Genomic DNA, 18,910 nt, shown 5'->3' on the forward strand with positions numbered 1-18,910 from the left:
AAGCCGGCATCAAAGACCGTGATGCAATGTGGATGGCCTCAGAGAACAACAGTGGCCCTGGTGAAATGTGGTTGATATTGGGCAGCACCACTGGCCCTGGTGTAATGTGAATGTCCTAAGCCAGTAGCCCTTGCCCTAGCCCTGGCCCTTGCGTATTGTGGATGTCATCAGCCAGCAATACAAGCCCTGGTGAAATGTGGATGGCATGAGCCAGCAACTCAGGCCCTGGTGAAATCAGGATGGTATCAGCCAGCAACGCAGGCCTTTGTATATTGTGGATGGGATCAGCCACCAACACAGGCCCTGGTGAAATGTAGATGTCCTCAGCCAGTAGCACAGGCCAGGTGTAATGTGGATGGCATTAATGAGCAGCAGAGGCCCTGGTGGGGTGAAGATGGCCTCAAAGGAAGCACTGTCCCTGGTGTAATGTGAATGTCCTCAGCCAACACCACTGGCCCTGTTGTAATGTGGATGGCATCAGCCATGACCGAAGGCTCTGGTGAAATGTAGTTGGCCCCAGCCATGACCAGAGGCCCTGGTGAAATGTAAATGTCCTCAGCCAGTAGCACAGGCCCTGTTGTAATGTGGATGGCCTCATCTAACAACACTGTCCCTGGTGAAATATGGATGGTATTGGTCAGCACCACAAACCCTGGTGTAATGTGAATGGCCTTAGGCAACAACACTTGCACTGGTGAAATGTGGATGGTATTGGCCAGCAGCACAGGCCCTGGTGTGGTGTTTCGACAGAAGAAGTCAGCTTGCGGCTCTCCGGATGCAAAGGTAATTGGTGGTATGCTGAGCTGAGGTCAATCTGGCTGTAGTGAGTGGCAGCTGCCAAGTCAGAAAACAGATCCTCCATATGAGGAAGAGGATGGCAGTCAGCAATAATGCTCTTATTGGGTTCACGAAGGTCAACACACAGTCTCAACTCCTTTTTTCGCTTTCTGGCCACGACCAAAGGACTCATCCACTCAGCTGCATCGATCCTTTCAATTATGCCAGCTTTGAGTAAGCGAGAGAGTTCTGCTGACACCTCTGTACGTACACTTAATGGCAGGCGTCTCAGCTTTTGGTGTACAGGCCGCACATTGTTGTTTACCTGTACTTTATGGATGAACCCTTTAACACATCCAAGTTGAGCTGGTGGAATAGGATCAACATTGTACACAGCAGACTTCTGGTTAGACGAATCCGGATCATCTGCAGTTTCATCCTGAATGCGGTCCACTTTGCCTCCGACGATGCAGACGTTCAGTGCTCTAATGAGGTCGAGGCCTAATAGCGGGGAACCAGCTTTGACAATGTAGAAGGAAGCAGGAACTTTTTCATTCTGTGCATGCAGTGCAACTGATGCAGGCAGACAACCCATCACAGCCAACTCATCTTTAGCATAAGTAACTAGTTTGACTTTAGGTCGCACCAGTGAACAGTCTGCAAAATATTGTCTGTAGATAGTTTCTGGCAGAATAGACACAGAAGCTCCAGTGTCTACTATCAGCTCTACTGTCTTAGAGCCACCTTGTACAGTTTCAATGTCGACAGTGCAGGTAAGCTTATCTTGAATAGCTGCCATCATTTTAGCATCTTGCACGCACAGTACTGCCAATTCTGGAACCACTACTTCTCTCACTTCACTGACTGACGACTTACATACCTTGGCAAAATGTCCCTTTTTCCCGCAGTTATTGCATTTTGAAGAAGCAGCCGGGCAGTTTTTATCATTAGCTAAGTGCTTGTGAGAACCACACCTGAAGCACTTCCGCTCCTGCTGCTTTGAACCTCCCCGTTTGCGTTGGTCTGGAGTGCAGCCTTTAGCGGGGCGAGGTCCTCTCCTCTGGTGAGAGTGGGAATTTGCCGCGTCGACCGTCTGAACAGGCGCGGTCGGACACGAGCCGGGTGTGGAGAGTAGAGTAGCGTTTTTGACTGCTGCTTCTACCTGGCTCGCAATAGTTAGAGCCTTATCCAGTGTGAGTTCATCCTCCAGTAACAGTTTGTCTTTCACAACGCTGACATGAGCATTGGAGATCAACTGATCTCTTATCATTTCACTTTCCATTTGTCCAAAGTTACAGGATGAAGCTAATGCTCTCAGAGCCACCACATACTGAGAAACAGTCTCATCCGCTCGTTGAATACGCTGTCTGAATGTATGACGGCACGCCACGACATTCACTTTCGGCACAAAGTGCTTCTCCAGTGCGCTCATGGCGTCAGCATATGTATCACCTTGCTCCGGTAACGTGTAGAATAACCGCTGTCCCTCCGGGCCCAAGCAGTGTAGCAAAACAGCGCGTTTCCTAGCATCCGGCCATGCGTCTCCCGTGGCATTGATTACTAGCATGTAATTGTCGAATATTTTCCGCCATGTAGTAAATGGAATCGGCAGCTCGCCCACATGTGGAAGAAAAGATGGTGGACTCGGAACTGATGCACTCATCCTCGTCGCCAATTTGTGGTGTTTCGACAGAAGAACGGAGACGGCTTGGTTTGTAATGGAACGTATATATTCAGCAGTAGTTCGCCATTTTACATCTCACCATACACTTCACTTCTTCTCTCCTTCCATCATTCTTAGTCACAGAGCCCCCTACTGGTAACTGAGTATATGTTCATATTCAGTCCCCCTTGTAAGCAACCCTTCACCATCTTAGCAGTGTATGTAAACACAACATCTCTCCTCATTCTCACAGAATTCTACTACCTCAGTATTACTTACTTAGCATGGCAACATTACTATTTGCACAGAACATTATCAGTAGTAAACTTTGCAACCAGACAGCATTTTCAATACCTATTTCACTTATAACATTACTGGGTGTTTGAACTATACCCGTGATCTTAACATACAATCTTGTTATGGTGCCTAAATCGTCCTTTATAATGAATACTTGTACCGTTAAGGTTACTGTAGTAACTTAACAACCTTAAGTCACAAAACTCACAAATAAATCACAGTAAATCAATCCTCTATTATACTTGGACCTCAGAACTAGCAGTATGGAACTTAACATTAGCACCCAACAGTTTTTTTCACTTTTTTTTCTTTTCATTTTTTTTTTTTTTTAACTCATTTCATAACATAATCCTTGGTCCAAGCTGGTAACTGTCTCGGTCTGTTAGGAACAGAAGGTCTTTTAGGAGTTTCTCTTGTGTTATTTTCAACCTCGTCACCAGCCTGCAACGGCTCAGCATTCTCTGCGCGGCAGAGTGAGAGACGGGCTGCATTCCATCTCTTTCCATCACTCAAGATGAAGGTGCTCAGTCCAGTCTGTTGCTGCACTGACAGTGGATCAGTGAACTGTCTCTCTCCCTTCCCCACTCGGAAAGGTTTACGTATCCGCACCCTGTCACCGACCACAAGCTGGGGAGGTTTTGCCCCCCTCTTTGCATCAGTGTAGCGTTTACTCTTACGTTGCTGGTGAGAGACTCTGGCCCTGCATTGGTCATACTGTCCTGTGTCTTTGGGAAACGGCAGGACATTTAGCTTTGTTCTCATGGGTCTCCCTCTGAGAAGCTGGAACGGAGCTGCTCCAGTCGTTGCATGAGCTGTAGCACGGTAATTCTGTAGCATCTCTGTCACGGCAGGCTTCCACAGCTTCTGGGACACCTGTGCAGCCTGAACACAGTCCTTCAGCACTCTGTTGAATCTTTCAACACACCCGTTCGCTTGAGGGTGATACACACTTGTTCTGATGTGCTTGATGCCCCTTTCCGTCAGGAAATCAGCAAAGGCAGATGAAGTGAATTGTGGTCCATTATCTGTGGTAAGCTCACAAGGGTTTCCCTCCCGTGCAAAAACTGAAGACAAGAACCTAATCACAGTGTCTGTAGTAGCTGGTGAAGTAAAGGCTACTTCTGGCCATTTGCTGAAGTAATCGACCAGTGTGATGGCAAACCTGCAGTCCTGCGACCCGCGGTCAAAAGGTCCAACAATGTCAACGGTCACATGCTGAAAGGGACCATCTGGAAACTGAACCGGCTGTAAGGGAGTAGGAGCAGTTTTGGCCGTTTTGTCACACAATTGACAGACTGAGCACGATGACAGAATCGCATGGACTTGAGTATCCATGCATGGCCACCAGTAAAGCTCTCTGAGCCGCTGCTTTGTGCGAACTATGCCCTGGTGACCTTCGTGTGTGAGACATATCACCTTTTCCCGCAGGGACCTTGGGACCACCAGACGTGTCCCCCGGAAAACCAACGGTGATTCCACAGCAAGTTCATGTCGCACCAGGAAATACGGCTGTATCTCAGGTGGGAGAGACCTTTTCACCTTAGGCCAGCCTGAGCGGATAACCTGTTGCAGCAGAGAAAGGTCAGGGCAGTCCTCACATTCAGCTTTAAAATCCGTCAACGGTGTCGCTGTCAAGAGAGGAGAAACTTCAGCTATCTCCAAGAGAAGGTCTTTTTCAGCATCAATGTCAGTGCTGGAGTACATCAGGGGAACCCGTGAGAGGCAGTCTGCGATGACATTCTGAACACCAGGACGGTACTGCACATCATACTGAAAACACATCAGCCTTGCAGACCATCGTGCGATTCTCATGCCCGCTCTGTTCATACCTTTGGTGCTGAGAAGGGTAGTAAGAGCTTGGTGGTCAGTACGAAGCGTGAATCTGCGGCCCCATACATATGTACGCCACCTTTCCACCACCCAGACACAGGCTAACGCCTCCTTTTCTGTGGTGGAGTACTTTCTTTCAGCAGGAGACAGTGTTCGGGAGGCGAACGCCACAACCCGCTCCACTTGATCTGGGTGTAACTGTGTCAACACAGCGCCTAGCCCATAGTCTGATGCGTCTGTGGTGATAAAAGCAGATAAGTCAGGGTCATAGACGGCAAGTGCGGGACTTTCCAGAAGGAGTTTTTTCAGGTTACTGAAGCTCTCATGTGCTGCCTCGTTCCACTGGAGTTCAACTTTCATGTCTGTTTTCAGCAACTGTCGCAGTGGTTCCACCAGTGTAGCATAATCTGGAATAAATTTACTGAACCAGGATGACAAACCCAGGAACGAGCGCAATGCAGCCATATCCTTTGGAGCAGGAGCCTCGGCAATAGCAGTAAGGTGATGTTGGCTTGGACGTAGGCCTTCCTTTGAGATTACATGGCCCAGGAATGTGATGTGTGACTGGCAGAAGGAACTTTTCCCAACATTAATCTGCAGGCCGACATCTCTGAGACGTTGGAGAACAGCTTGCAGGCGTGTATCATGCACCTCCTTTGATGTTCCGTAGACGATGATGTCATCCAAGTAGTTGTGAACACCAGGCAGATCTTTCAGGACCGTTTGCATCATTTTCTGGAACGCCGAAGGTGCTGATGCTAGGCCAAATGGGACACGTGTGAACTGGAACAGTCCCTCATGAGTGATGAAAGCAGTCAGCTTGCGGCTCTCCGGATGCAAAGGTAATTGGTGGTATGCTGAGCTGAGGTCAATCTGGCTGTAGTGAGTGGCAGCTGCCAAGTCAGAAAACAGATCCTCCATATGAGGAAGAGGATGGCAGTCAGCAATAATGCTCTTATTGGGTTCACGAAGGTCAACACACAGTCTCAACTCCTTTTTTCGCTTTCTGGCCACGACCAAAGGACTCACCCACTCAGCTGCATCGATCCTTTCAATTATGCCAGCTTTGAGTAAGCGAGAGAGTTCTGCTGACACCTCTGTACGTACACTTAATGGCAGGCGTCTCAGCTTTTGGCGTACAGGCCGCACATTGTTGTTTACCTGTATTTTATGGATGAACCCTTTAACACATCCAAGTTGAGCTGGTGGAATAGGATCAACATTGTACACAGCAGACTTCTGGTTAGACGAATCCGGATCATCTGCAGTTTCATCCTGAATGCGGTCCACTTTGCCTCCGACGATGCAGACGTTCAGTGCTCTAATGAGGTCGAGGCCTAATAGCGGGGAACCAGCTTTGACAATGTAGAAGGAAGCAGGAACTTTTTCATTCTGTGCATGCAGTGCAACTGATGCAGGCAGACAACCCATCACAGCCAACTCATCTTTAGCATAAGTAACTAGTTTGACTTTAGGTCGCACCAGTGAACAGTCTGCAAAATATTGTCTGTAGATAGTTTCTGGCAGAATAGACACAGAAGCTCCAGTGTCTACTATCAGCTCTACTGTCTTAGAGCCACCTTGTACAGTTTCAATGTCGACAGTGCAGGTAAGCTTATCTTGAATAGCTGCCATCATTTTAGCATCTTGCACGCACAGTACTGCCAATTCTGGAACCACTACTTCTCTCACTTCACTGACTGACGACTTACATACCTTGGCAAAATGTCCCTTTTTCCCGCAGTTATTGCATTTTGAAGAAGCAGCCGGGCAGTTTTTATCATTAGCTAAGTGCTTGTGAGAACCACACCTGAAGCACTTCCGCTGCTGCTGCTTTGAACCTCCCCGTTTGCGTTGGTCTGGAGTGCAGCCTTTAGCGGGGCGAGGTCCTCTCCTCTGGTGAGAGTGGGAATTTGCCGCGTCGACCGTCTGAACAGGCGCGGTCGGACACGAGCCAGGTGTGGAGAGTAGAGTAGCGTTTTTGACTGCTGCTTCTACCTGGCTCGCAATAGTTAGAGCCTTATCCAGTGTGAGTTCATCCTCCAGTAACAGTTTGTCTTTCACAACGCTGACATGAGCATTGGAGATCAACTGATCTCTTATCATTTCACTTTCCATTTGTCCAAAGTTACAAGATGAAGCTAATGCTCTCAGAGCCACCACATACTGAGAAACAGTCTCATCCTCTCGTTGAATACGCTGTCTGAATGTATGACGGCACGCCACGACATTCACTTTCGGCACAAAGTGCTTCTCCAGTGCGCTCATGGCGTCAGCATATGTATCACCTTGCTCCGGTAACGTGTAGAATAACCGCTGTCCCTCCGGGCCCAAGCAGTGTAGCAAAACAGCGCGTTTCCTAGCATCCGGCCATGCGTCTCCCGTAGCATTGATTACTAGCATGTAATTGTCGAATATTTTCCGCCATGTAGTAAATGGAATCGGCGGCTCGCCCACATGTGGAAGAAAAGATGGTGGACTCGGAACTGATGCACTCATCCTCGTCGCCAATTTGTGGTGTTTCGACAGAAGAACGGAGACGGCTTGGTTTGTAATGGAACGTATATATTCAGCAGTAGTTCGCCATTTTACATCTCACCATACACTTCACTTCTTCTCTCCTTCCATCATTCTTAGTCACAGAGCCCCCTACTGGTAACTGAGTATATGTTCATATTCAGTCCCCCTTGTAAGCAACCCTTCACCATCTTAGCAGTGTATGTAAACACAACACCTGGTGTAATGTGAATGTCCTCAGCCAGTATCACAGGCCCTTGTGTTTTGTGGATGTCATGAGCCAGCAACACAATTCCTGGTGAAATGTGGATGGTTTCAGAAAGCACCACAGGCCCGGGTGTAATGTGGATGCCATCAACAAGTAGCACAGGCCCTGATGTAAAGTGGATGGCATGGGCCAGCAACGTAGTTCTGGTGAAATGTGGATAGCCTCAGCCAGCAACGCAGGCCCTGGTGAAATGAGGATGTATCACCCAGCAGCACAGGCCCTGGTGTAGTCAATATGGCCTCACAGGGAGCACTGTCCCTGGTGTAATGTGGATGGCCTAAGCCAACAACACTTTTCCTGGTGAAATGTGGATGGTATTGGCCAGCACGAAATGCCCTGGCGTAATGTGCATGTCCCCAGCCAACACCACTGGCCCTGGTGTAATGTGGATTGCATCAGCCAGTATCACAGGCCCTGGTGAAATGTGGATGGTTTCAGACAGCACCACCGGCCTTGGTGCATCAGCCAGTAGCACAGGCCTTTGTGTATTGTGGACGGGATCCTAACAGAAACACACGCCCTGGTGAAATGTTGGCGGCCTCAGCCATGAACACAGTCCCTGGTGAAATGTAGATGACCTCACCTGGCAACATACACCCTGATTAAAGGTAGTTGGTCTCAGCCAGTGGCACAGGCCCTGGTGTGGTGATGATGGCCTCACAGGAAGCACTGGCAGTGGTGTAATGTGGATCACCTCAGCCAACAACACTGGCCCTGGTGAAATGTGGATGGTATCGGCAAGCATCACAGGCCCTGGTGTATTATGGATGTCATCAGCAAGCAACACAGGCCCTGGTGTAATGTGGATGGCATCAGCCAGTGTCACAGGCCCTGGTGTAATGTGAATGGCCTCAGCCAGCACCACAGGCCCCGGTGTGGTGATGATGGCCTCACAGGAAGCACTGTCAGTGGTGTAATGTGGATTCCGTCAGCCAACAACACTGGCCCTTGTGTATTGTGGATGTCATCAGCCAGCAACAGAAGCCTTGGTGAAATGTGGATGGTTTCGGACAGCACCACCAGCCCTGGTGTAGTGTGGATGGCATCAGCCAGTAGCAGGGGCCTTTGTGTATTGTGGACGGGATCAGCCAGCAACACACGCCCTGGTGAAATGTTGGTGGCCTCAGCCATGAACACAGGCCCTGGTGAAACGTAGATGGCCTCAGCTGGCAACATACACCCTGGTGAAACGTAGTTGGCCTCAGCCAGTAGCACCGGCCCTGTTGTAATGTGAAGAGCCTCATCTAATAACACTGGCCCTGGTGAAATATGGATGGTATTGGTCAGCACCACACAACCTTGTGTAATGTGGATGGCATCTACGAGCAGCAAAAGCCCTGGTGTGGTGAAGATGGACTCCCAGGAAGCAATGGCCCTGGTTTAATGTGGATGGTATAATCCAGCATCACAGGCTCTGGTGTAATGTGGATGGTATGTGCCAGCATCACAGGCCCTCGTGCAATGTGGATGGCCTCAGCCAGCACCACAGGCTCTGGTGTGGTGATGATGGCCTCACAGGAAGCACTGGCCGTGATGTAATGTGGATGGTAGAAGCCGGGATCACAGGCCCTGGTGTAATGTGTATGGCCTCAGCCAACAACAGTGACCTTGGTGAAATGTGGATGGTATTGGCAAGCACCAAAGGCCCTGGTGTAATGTCAATGTTCTCAGCCAGTAGCACAGGCCCTTGTGTATTGTGGATCGCATCAGCCAGCAACACAAGCCCTGGTGAAATGTGGATGGTATCAACGAGTAGCACAGGCCCTGGTGAAATGTAGTTGGCCTCACAGGGAGCACCGGCCGTGGTGAAATGTGGATGGCATCAGCAACTAGCAGAGGCCCTTGTTCATTGTGGATAGCAACAGCCAGCAACACACTCCCTTGTGTATTGTGGATGGCCACAGCTAGCAACACAGGCCCTGGTGAAATGTAGATGGCCTCAGCCAGCAACATACGCCCTGGTAAAATTTAGCTGGCCTCAGCCAGTAGCACAGGCCCTGGTATAATGTGGATGGTATCAGCAGGCAAAGCAGGCTCTGGTGAAATGTAGATGTCCTCAGAAGGCATGACAAGCACTGGTGAATTGTAGTTGCCCTCAGCCAGTAGCACAGGCCCTGTTATAATGTGGATGGCCTCATCTAACAATACAATCATGTGCATGATATCGGCGCATGTAACAGTGAGAAACGCACTGTCTGTAGTGCTGATCTGATAGCACTACAGACTGATCTGTAGTCTTTATAAACAGTGATTAAGGGTTTCTTGGGGACTGGGATAATTGAATATCTTACACTGCGTTAAAAGGAAGTTTTCTCTTTTTGAGCACATCTTTGAATGGCATGAACAAGACAGCTGATGGCATCTATATTGTTTATCCAGCAGATCAAATATAACAACACATGGTTTAGATTTCATCTTTTTTATTTCAAGGAGCTTTGTTTCATACAAAATGTATAATGTAGAAACAACAACAGAATTCAAAGTCTGGTCAACAAACATAAATTCACGCAAACAAACATTTCACTGAATCCCAAGACCCAAAGAAAGGAATGTTCCTCGTCTTCTGCAAGGAGTGGAACTACCAGTAATGTTCAATACTGTTTTTTCCAATAGAAATTTGTCTTTTCAACAAACCCCACAGTTTATATCAAATATTAAAAAGTAACAACAAAAGGACACATGATATCTAAAAGTAAGTAAGTATATTACATGCACATACACTGTTAGAACATGCATACGTCTGTATTTTTTTCAAGAAGAAAACCCACATTTACACCGTCAGTGTTATTCAGGAATAAAGCTGTTGGACTGCTTCTAATGTGTGGAGGCTGACTGGTCCAGACTTGGTCAAAGGTATATTTTTCTTTAATGTAATACAGACACAATACAGGTATTTTGAGATGTTTTTTTCTTTTTGGCATTATATGTTGAAACTGTTAAAATAATGATTGTATCTGCAAAAGCATATGTCTTACACTAAAAGAATGACTTTGACAGTGTTTATTTACGAAAACCTGTTATGGTGACCTAACAGGACACACCTCATCCCTCTTGGAACTATGGGATCTACATTTGACACAGTTAAAGTGTAAAGGTAAATGTTATGCATGCAAATATTCATACAAAGTTGCTACAATTTTAAATATTCTTGTTTAGTCTTTGTGCCTTTATGCATTTTAAATCTTTTTTGTTTGTGTTTCACTTTTTTTCATAGCATTTTTTATAAAATATTTGGTCACAATCATGCTGAAGCCTAAATCTGAAGAGACCAGCGTGTAATGCTACAGGATGGATGGAGAAACCAGTTTTTCTTGTTGCATAGCCCTACTCAACTGTCTTTAGCTTGTGTCAGGCCCCTGTAGTGTGTGTTGCTGTGGTTAAACAAACCCCCTGGCTGTTCCCTCCTAACAGCTGAAGGGACAAAGTCTCTCTTCCTCTACTAGTCAGTCAGGTGCTTCAGAGTTTAACATCTTGTCCTTCATGTAAAAGCACATCAATAGGCATTTCATCAGAGACAATCCACCAAGTTGCATAAAACAGAGATTGCTTGTGTGTAAGTCAGCCTGCATATGAAATTCAGAGCAAAGTGCAGTGCAGTGTACCATCTGTGGTGACTGGCTGGGGATGTTACTGAACCTGTCCCTGAGCCCGGGTCTGCTGGAGCTTTCTTCCTATTAAATGAATTGGTTAAATGCAGAGGACAAAATATCTCACGCATGGGGTTTGGAAATAAACTATGTTTAACCTCGTAGGGCCTGGTGTCCACATATGTGGACATTACATTTTGGGTTGTCTAGACCACAAAACTAAATTTTGCTCCACAAGGGCCTGAACTCTTACAAGGATATTATACTGCCACTGTTCTGTCAAAATTTAAAACAAATGTCCTCATATGTGGATATCCAGCTCTGCGAGAGAGAAAAAAGTCAGGCAAAAAGATAATTCTTTGTTTTGCATCAGGTCCCAATCACCCCAAATAGCAAAGTTAAATTAAAAATGCATGCCATGAAAGAGTTTGGGTCTTAGGAGGTTAATTGCACACTAATATGTTACTATCAATGTGGAAGTATTGTTAGTTTGATACAGATTCTACTTGAATATTTCAAAATAAGTGTTCTTTTGAATCTGGCATTTTTGGGTTATGATAGTATTATTCAGTGGTCAGGTGGATCTGTTGCCTGGTTACAATCCTCTCACTGTGTTTTGTACAAGCCAACTAGTCAACAATCTGCAAGCTCTGGGTACAACCCTGAAATGAAATACAAGATTTATATGTGTAAGCAGCATACTTTCAAAGATTATGAATGATTTGGAAGTCACCAGACTTTTGCATATGCATCAATATAGCAACACTAGCCTTTTTAAGATTGTGATTAAAAGCAAGGCCATAGGAAGTAGAGGTACTGGGGATGCTGCAACAAAGGCTACGTTCACACTGCAGGTGAAAGAGCATCAAATGCGACTTTTTTGACCCTATGCGACCCATATCCGATCATGGTATGACAGTTTAAACAGCACAAATCCGATATTTTCAAATCCGACCTAGTCCACTTTCATATGTGGTACTGAATCCGATACATATCTGATGTTTTAGAAAGCGACTGCTGTTTGAATGGGCATGTCACATTAAATCCATCTTTTACGTCACTGACAAAAGACAGATGCCGGACAGTGCAAAACGAGACAAACGAGAAAGCATGGCGGTGAGAAACGAGAAAGCAATAACTTATCATTAAGCAATAACTTAATGATAAGTTATTGCTTATCATTAAGCAATAACTTCACATTTGCTGCAAAAGGGTACTTGACTATGTTGTATGCTGTGCAAATTTGACTTTTGGGCTAGACAAAAATATTGAGCAGTGTTGGTCAAGTTACTTGAAAAAAGTAATCCGTATCTAATTACTGATTACTTCCCCAAAAAAGTAATCCCGTTACTTTACTGATTACTTATTTTCAAAAGTAATTAATTACTTAGTTACTTAGTTACTTTTTAAAAACACAATTTACAACCTGAAGAGGTGATAAAGCGATAGATCTTTCAGCCCAATTCTACTTTTTCTACATAATCCATCATACAAAATGTAATCAAATGGAAAAGTCTCTTTTTTTTAACTTGTTTTATCAATTTTAATCTTAACTTTATGCATCAAGCAAAGATTTAATTATACGCAACATTCTCTGACTTGAATAAATTAGTTTAACATTTAAACCTATTTTCTACACATTCCAGCACATAAAATAAAGTATTTTTTGTGTTTACACTCACTCTTTCAAATAGATGCAAGTAAAACACAGCAGAAAATAAATAAAGTCAAAGACTCAGCGGTCCTGTTGCTCTATTTTCACCTGTAAAGCAGGACTGCGGTAGGCGGAGGTTTACCCTGGTGCAGGTGTGCCGCGGTCAGTGGAAGAATCCGCGAGTTTCTCTGTGAGTTTCCCATTACGTCGTAGCGCACTCGGTGCTTGCTTGGAAGTTTTTCGCTGTAAAAAGAAGTTTTCTTCCCACGCACGATGGACGCTAATGTTTTTGTCACTTTTTATGGAATCAAACTCAAAGTAAGGTCAGTACTTCCACGCTTTAAACGCTGCACGCTCATACTCTCTCCCACAATCGATATGTGATCCATTGTTGATCTGCACACAGCTGTTGTCACTAACGGCGCACTTGCTTACGTCACTGTCATGAGACATTCTCGCAAAAAATCACGGTTTTAGTAACGCAGCATTACTACGGGAAAGTAACGGTAATCTAATCACCGTTTTTGCAATAGTAATCCCTTACTTTACTCGTTACTTGAAAAAAGTAATCAGATTACAGTAACGCGCCCAACTCTGGTCTTAAGTGATGTCTTAGGAGGAGTCATAGTTGCAAAAATGGCATATGTTTTAATGGTTTCAAAATGAAACGTGAAAAATGAAAAAATGAAAAGTTAAACTGCCTGATATTTGCAGTTTAAGAGGTTTAATTATTGTTGCATCTATGTTAAAATATTGAGTGAAAGCCAGTATATTTTTCTTGGCTATGCAGAGCAGGTCAGCTAAGTTTTATTGTTTATCCTTGTCTGTTGTATGCAGAAGAAAGGGGTATTTGCAAAATTTAAATACTTTGTGAAGTTGAAATGTGACAAGACAAATATATATACATTTTATATCTAACAATGTAGACAACCACCCCCCTAAAAAACAAAAAGCAAAGGCAAAAACAAAACACACACACTTACTTCAGAGCTCCAAACATCAATGCCCTTTTACAAATGACACTATATCCTTGATATAATGTTTCCTTAAACCATCCATGTGGGATTTTCTTTTGAAAATTAGATTTTTCCTATAAATTACCTAAAGGTAATTTGCCTTGAAAAGCAAACAATTTAATTGTTTGACTGTGGAAATGCTGATCATTTTAGTGCAACTTTTGCACTTAACTAGAAAGCAAACAAGCTCGTGCAGAATGTTTGTCAGGCCAAAATGGTATACACTGTAATCATACACTGTTGAGTATTAATGTGGCGGAGGTCTGATCCTCCGCCACATTAATAGGCTGTGGCGGAGGCTGCAGGGAAGGTGTGGTGCAGTGAGCTCAACCAGGGAGGTTGGAGGCACAGGTGAAGGTTATTCATCTAATGAGGTCTTTCCTTCTTTATAGTGATGTCAGACACCAGAAGGAGAGAGGTGTGTGTGAGGTCAGGTGAAAAGCTGGGACGCTGGTGCCAAAGCTGAGTGCTTCTGTGTGTAGCATAAATAAAAATTATAAACAACTGTCAGAACACTGTGTGGGGTCAGAATTATTCACAATTAATTATTAATTAAATTGTTTTGGTGATCATATGAAAAGTCACACTGTTTACCAGCCAGTGTTAATTCTGACTCACCACAATGTCCATATAGCATTTGTGGGGCTTAGTATGAAAAACATTGGATACATTATTAAGGGTTAAAAGTGGTGTTTATCCTTCTGACCAGAAAAGATATATACTGATATCTTTCTCCATATTCAATCCAACAGTTGATGCTCAAGTGCTCAAGGCACAGACATGAAATTCGGTGAAAAGAAACAAAGAAAAAGTAATTCACTCTGCCTCTTTTATTTTCTTTACTCTGTGAAGATAGGGGCTGGTATAAGACCTTTTTTCTAATCCATCCATCCATCCATTCACTTTCGCTTATCCTTTTCAGGGTCGCGGGGGGCGCTGGAGCCTATCCCAGCTGTCATAGGGCGAGAGGCGGGGTACACCCTGGACAGGTCGCCAGTCTGTCGCAGGGCCAACACACAGGGACAGACAACCATTCGCACTCACATTCATTCATGATGGTGGAATTGAACTCAGGACCTTCTTGCTGTGCGGCAACAGTGCTAACCACCATGCCACCGTACTGCCCTTTTTTCTAATGATTATTCTAAAGAAATTGGATCACTGCTGTAAAACTGCATTATACAGTAGTTACTGGGCATGATGTTACAATATAATTTTTTTGATACATGTGAAAAGGTGAAAAAAATGACCCAGAAATGTCAAGTATCTCAACAACAACTGATACGCGCACACTCAGACACACACAGACATACAGTCACAGACATAGCTTGTGTCCATTTAAATGGACAAAAAATGGATTAAAAAAAAAAAGTAGCAATCCTTGCTACTTTGGGTAGTAAACAGCCACAACCAACTACACCCATCCACTGCAGCTGACCCAACTCACACTCTACCACCTGAATAAGATACTTGCACTGTGACTCTCACTGTGACATCGTTACCAAAAATATACAAAGAGGTTATATCAGGTAGTTAACCAGTTCTAACATTTTAGCATGCAAATTAAGTTTCTGACTTTAATTTAAATTGAATGATATATTTATCGTTTTCATAATTAAATCCCAGCATAGCGTTTCCACAATGCTGATCCTTAAGTTCCCACCCACATGACTACATGGTATCAAAAACAACCACATAGAAAAAAAACCAGAACTTAATTTTTCACTCCTGTCTTTTAAGTGTAGATATTGACTCTGCTTGCAGATAAGGCTTTCTATACAACACATTTTCCTGCAGAGCTAGATATATATAATGAATCCAACATCTATTTTCATGTGGCTGCATCAGAAAACAGTGACATTGCATCTTTTTCTATCTAAAAGGAGAGGCACTTAGTCTTAAAACATCGCAAAGAAGTCTGTAAGAAACATTAGACCTGAAACAATGGCAAACTGTAAGCAGTTCACATAAAACACTCCTTTGTTTTTCCTCATATTGTATAAAATGTGCACAATGGAGAAAGAACATCAAGGAAAGGAAAGGAAAATTTGAGGTAAAAAAAATCCCAACAACAATCAAACAAACAAACAAAACTATTTCCACTACCACGCGCTATCTCATTCCTAAATTCTGCAGCGGTATGAATTCCATCTTTTCCACTGAGGGAATGTTGAAAAGGATTAGGCATCATCATGGAATGGTAAAGTCCAAAGCTAAAGACAGCACAGCTATCTGTACAGTGTCATGTCTGAGGTTTTCAAATACCATTTCATTAAACTACTGACTTGATTTTTGTCCTGATCCTGTGACTTACAGTGTTGACACCACCATCTGACTCTGAAATGCAACAACTGACAGCAAGTAATGGTCATAGCCTCCTGAGAACCTCTTTCAGTTTAACTTATTTTTGTGTGATTCCCTGCCTCTTTGGAGCTAAATTGGAGTGGCCAGGATGTCCTCTCTTGAGAACTTTTTTTTTTGTGTGTCCCGTTTGGATCTATAGCCATCAGAATTGTTGTCTTGAGGCCAAGAAAGATGCCAAGAGGAAATATTTTAAGTGGATCATCATATTGGTCCATTTGATTGACCTTTATTATAATTATGAATTTATTTTATTTTCAGTTGCAAACGGGACAGACATGACTGTGGGATAGGACAGGGGGAAAGAATGAAAGAAAGAGGGGGAGAGAAAGAAAGAAAACCAAAGGGGAGAAAAAAAAAGAACAATACAAAATTTGTAATTTATTTTATCAACTTTCCTTCTGACGATGCTGTCTGTGTTGAGCGCTCAGTGAATCTGCATTTGACTACTCCGCCTAGGCTCGAGAGTGCAGCCTAGGCGGAGTAGTCGAACGCAGATTCACTGAGCACTCAACACAGACAGGATGGTCAGAAGGAAGAGCGCAGGGCAAGCTAGCGAGACAGAAGTGGACCTCCCCACCCTCATTCAGATCTGGCGTTTGGAATTATTTTGGTTTTCATGTGACGTATGACCCTGAAGGTAAGCGAGTCATGGACTAAAGTAAAACAGTATGTTGGGATGTGCCATGCAATGCTCAATTACATGGGTGGGAGCTAGTGTGTTAGCGCAGTTAGCTCGTTAACGTGTTGGCCGTCTAGCCCCTCTGTATAGGGTAGCTCGTTAACGGAGATTTGCCGTGTTGTGGCGTTAAGGTTATTTCAACGAGATTAACCTGAAAGCACTAGTGGGAACACAACGAATATGACTGCACATTTACACCGACATCATCCTAGTGCAAAGACAAAAACAACAAGCATGCATGCTACAAACTTTAGCCGAGTCATTTAGACAGCTGTTAGCACAGGATTCTCCTTATGGAGACCTGATATGTTTAATATGCTGCTGAGAATATAGCCCAGAAGAAGCGGATAGTATAGCTTTTATTTTGGAAAGAGACATTTCTCTGTAATAAACTCTCTTTTCCAAAGATGAGTGATTCCTCAATCAGATACAGGGCTCGCAATATCGCTAGCCCGACGTCCCGGGGCTATCTCTCCCCTGCCTGTCGGGCTATTGTAGGAAGGAAAAATATATGTCAATGCTTTTGCATTCTTTCAGAAATGTAGCTGGGTAATTATGTCATTGGGTGAGCCACTGTCAATATGTGACATATTGAAATCGTGTTTGAATTTGCGCTTGTTTTTTTGCTTTCACTTTGCAATCGCGCGAACTGTGTATAGAGAGCGACAGCACTGATCTGTGAGTGATGATAATTTGTGCACCAATTCCTCTGACATCGTCTTATTAATTGTTAGCTTACTATGCAAACATGACAAGTGAAATCTCCCGCAGCTTAAACATGTGAGAGGTTGATCGCGCAGAGAATCACTGAGCTTATGTGAGTGCGGCAGGATATATATTTCACTACGATGACCTGGATGATTGAGAACCTTCACAGACAGATATATATTTTAGTTCTGCTGAGCCAAATAAGACAGGTCAGGGTGAAGAAGTGACAGCCAAAGAAAAGCTTACCACAAAACGGAGAAGTTATGACAAATCAGACTATAAGGCAAAAAGAAAGTGCAGCTTTATGGTTTCATGGACAAAAGAATTTCTGTGGCTGCAATATGACGAGCTAAAAAAACAACACGCACAAGGGTTAGGGTTAAATTTAAAAACTGTACTTTTGTGTTAAAATATATATTTATAATTTTAATAAATGACAAATTAAAAAGGCATGAACATTTTTTTTTGTATCGAAAAAATATCGAACCGTGACACCAAAGTATCGAACCGAACCGTGAATTTTGTGTATCGTTGCACCCCTAATATATATATATATACTTTCCATATAATATATATATATTGTATGGAAAGTTGCTTCAGGATCAGTATGGTGGTGTCAGTAGCAAATCAAAAACAGACACTGTAAGACATTTGATATTGACAAAAAGTCTGCCTTTCTGCTACAAGCGCTTTGATAAAGAGGATACTTTTCTATTCACATTCAAATATTACCCCCTTAAAGCATTCTCCTCAGATGTTCTCCATAACTTAAGATCTCCAAGTTAGGATTACAATAAAGCATTAAAACACATACAGTGATGCTGTAAACTAAAGCCTTCAAAGAAGATGATAAAACTCATCACAATTCCTCAAAAATGCATTAAAAAGGTTTGTTTAAAGCCATGCTAGCACCATTCATCCTTTACTGCCTCCTGGTAACACCTGGGTGGCCTGATGCCAGAGCCTGGGCTGGTGCTACCCCCAAAGCTGATGTGGTACCCATTGGGCATACCAATGTTCTGTTGTTGAGCAGGAGACAAGGCTCCCATCATGTGAGGCAGTGCGTTCCAAGAGGAGTGTCCAGCACAGGGGCTGGGAGACAGCGCCGCCATATCCTGGAAGACTTGCAGCTGGTCCCGGAGGCTGCCATAGAGGCTACCCAGAGCCTTGCCCTGGCCCAGGAAGGGCTCTGAGCTGATACGAGTGACGGGGCAGGGGAAGTGGTGAGAGCCGCTGTAACGGAGGCCATTGTGCTCTGAGAGGCCACGGCTTAGCCGGCTGGGACTCAGAGAGGTCTGGCTGGACACAAAATGCACAGGAGAGGAATTGGCAGTCTTGTAAGCCACCCCGGGTCGCGGGGTGTGGGGGATCTTGGGGAGCTGCCGACGTCCACGGCTTGACGTGCTAGTATTGGAGCTCAGTGCCACTGGGCTGCCTTTAACCCAACCACTGCCCTAGATGAAAATTGGACAAGCAATTTGAAATGATGAGGAAAAAGAAAATATGCCAGAGAAGAAAGGAAAATGGGAAGAATATGTATAAGTACAGAG

General features: G+C 44.3%; 1 protein-coding gene across 4 annotated transcripts in view; it reads right to left on the reverse strand.

Annotated features, from left to right (window-relative positions):
* Nucleotides 1-9,761: 9,761 nt before the first annotated feature.
* The window catches only part of LOC146696574 (voltage-dependent N-type calcium channel subunit alpha-1B-like), a 67,508-nt gene continuing 58,359 nt past the window's right edge, over nucleotides 9,762-18,910 (reverse strand). For all 4 annotated transcript variants that reach the window (XM_085474731.1, XM_085474732.1, XM_085474730.1 and 1 more), the window contains one exon: nucleotides 9,762-18,814. In XM_085474731.1, the coding sequence (XP_085330857.1) occupies nucleotides 18,266-18,814 (549 nt within the window). In that variant the 3' untranslated portion in view covers nucleotides 9,762-18,265. The remainder of the gene's footprint in view (nucleotides 18,815-18,910) is intronic.

This window comes from Copadichromis virginalis, linkage group LG12, assembly GCF_057382275.1.
Source record: "Copadichromis virginalis isolate Kocher_CV1m ecotype Utaka linkage group LG12, C_Virginalis_male_GT1.1, whole genome shotgun sequence".
Classification (NCBI taxonomy): domain Eukaryota; kingdom Metazoa; phylum Chordata; class Actinopteri; order Cichliformes; family Cichlidae; genus Copadichromis; species Copadichromis virginalis.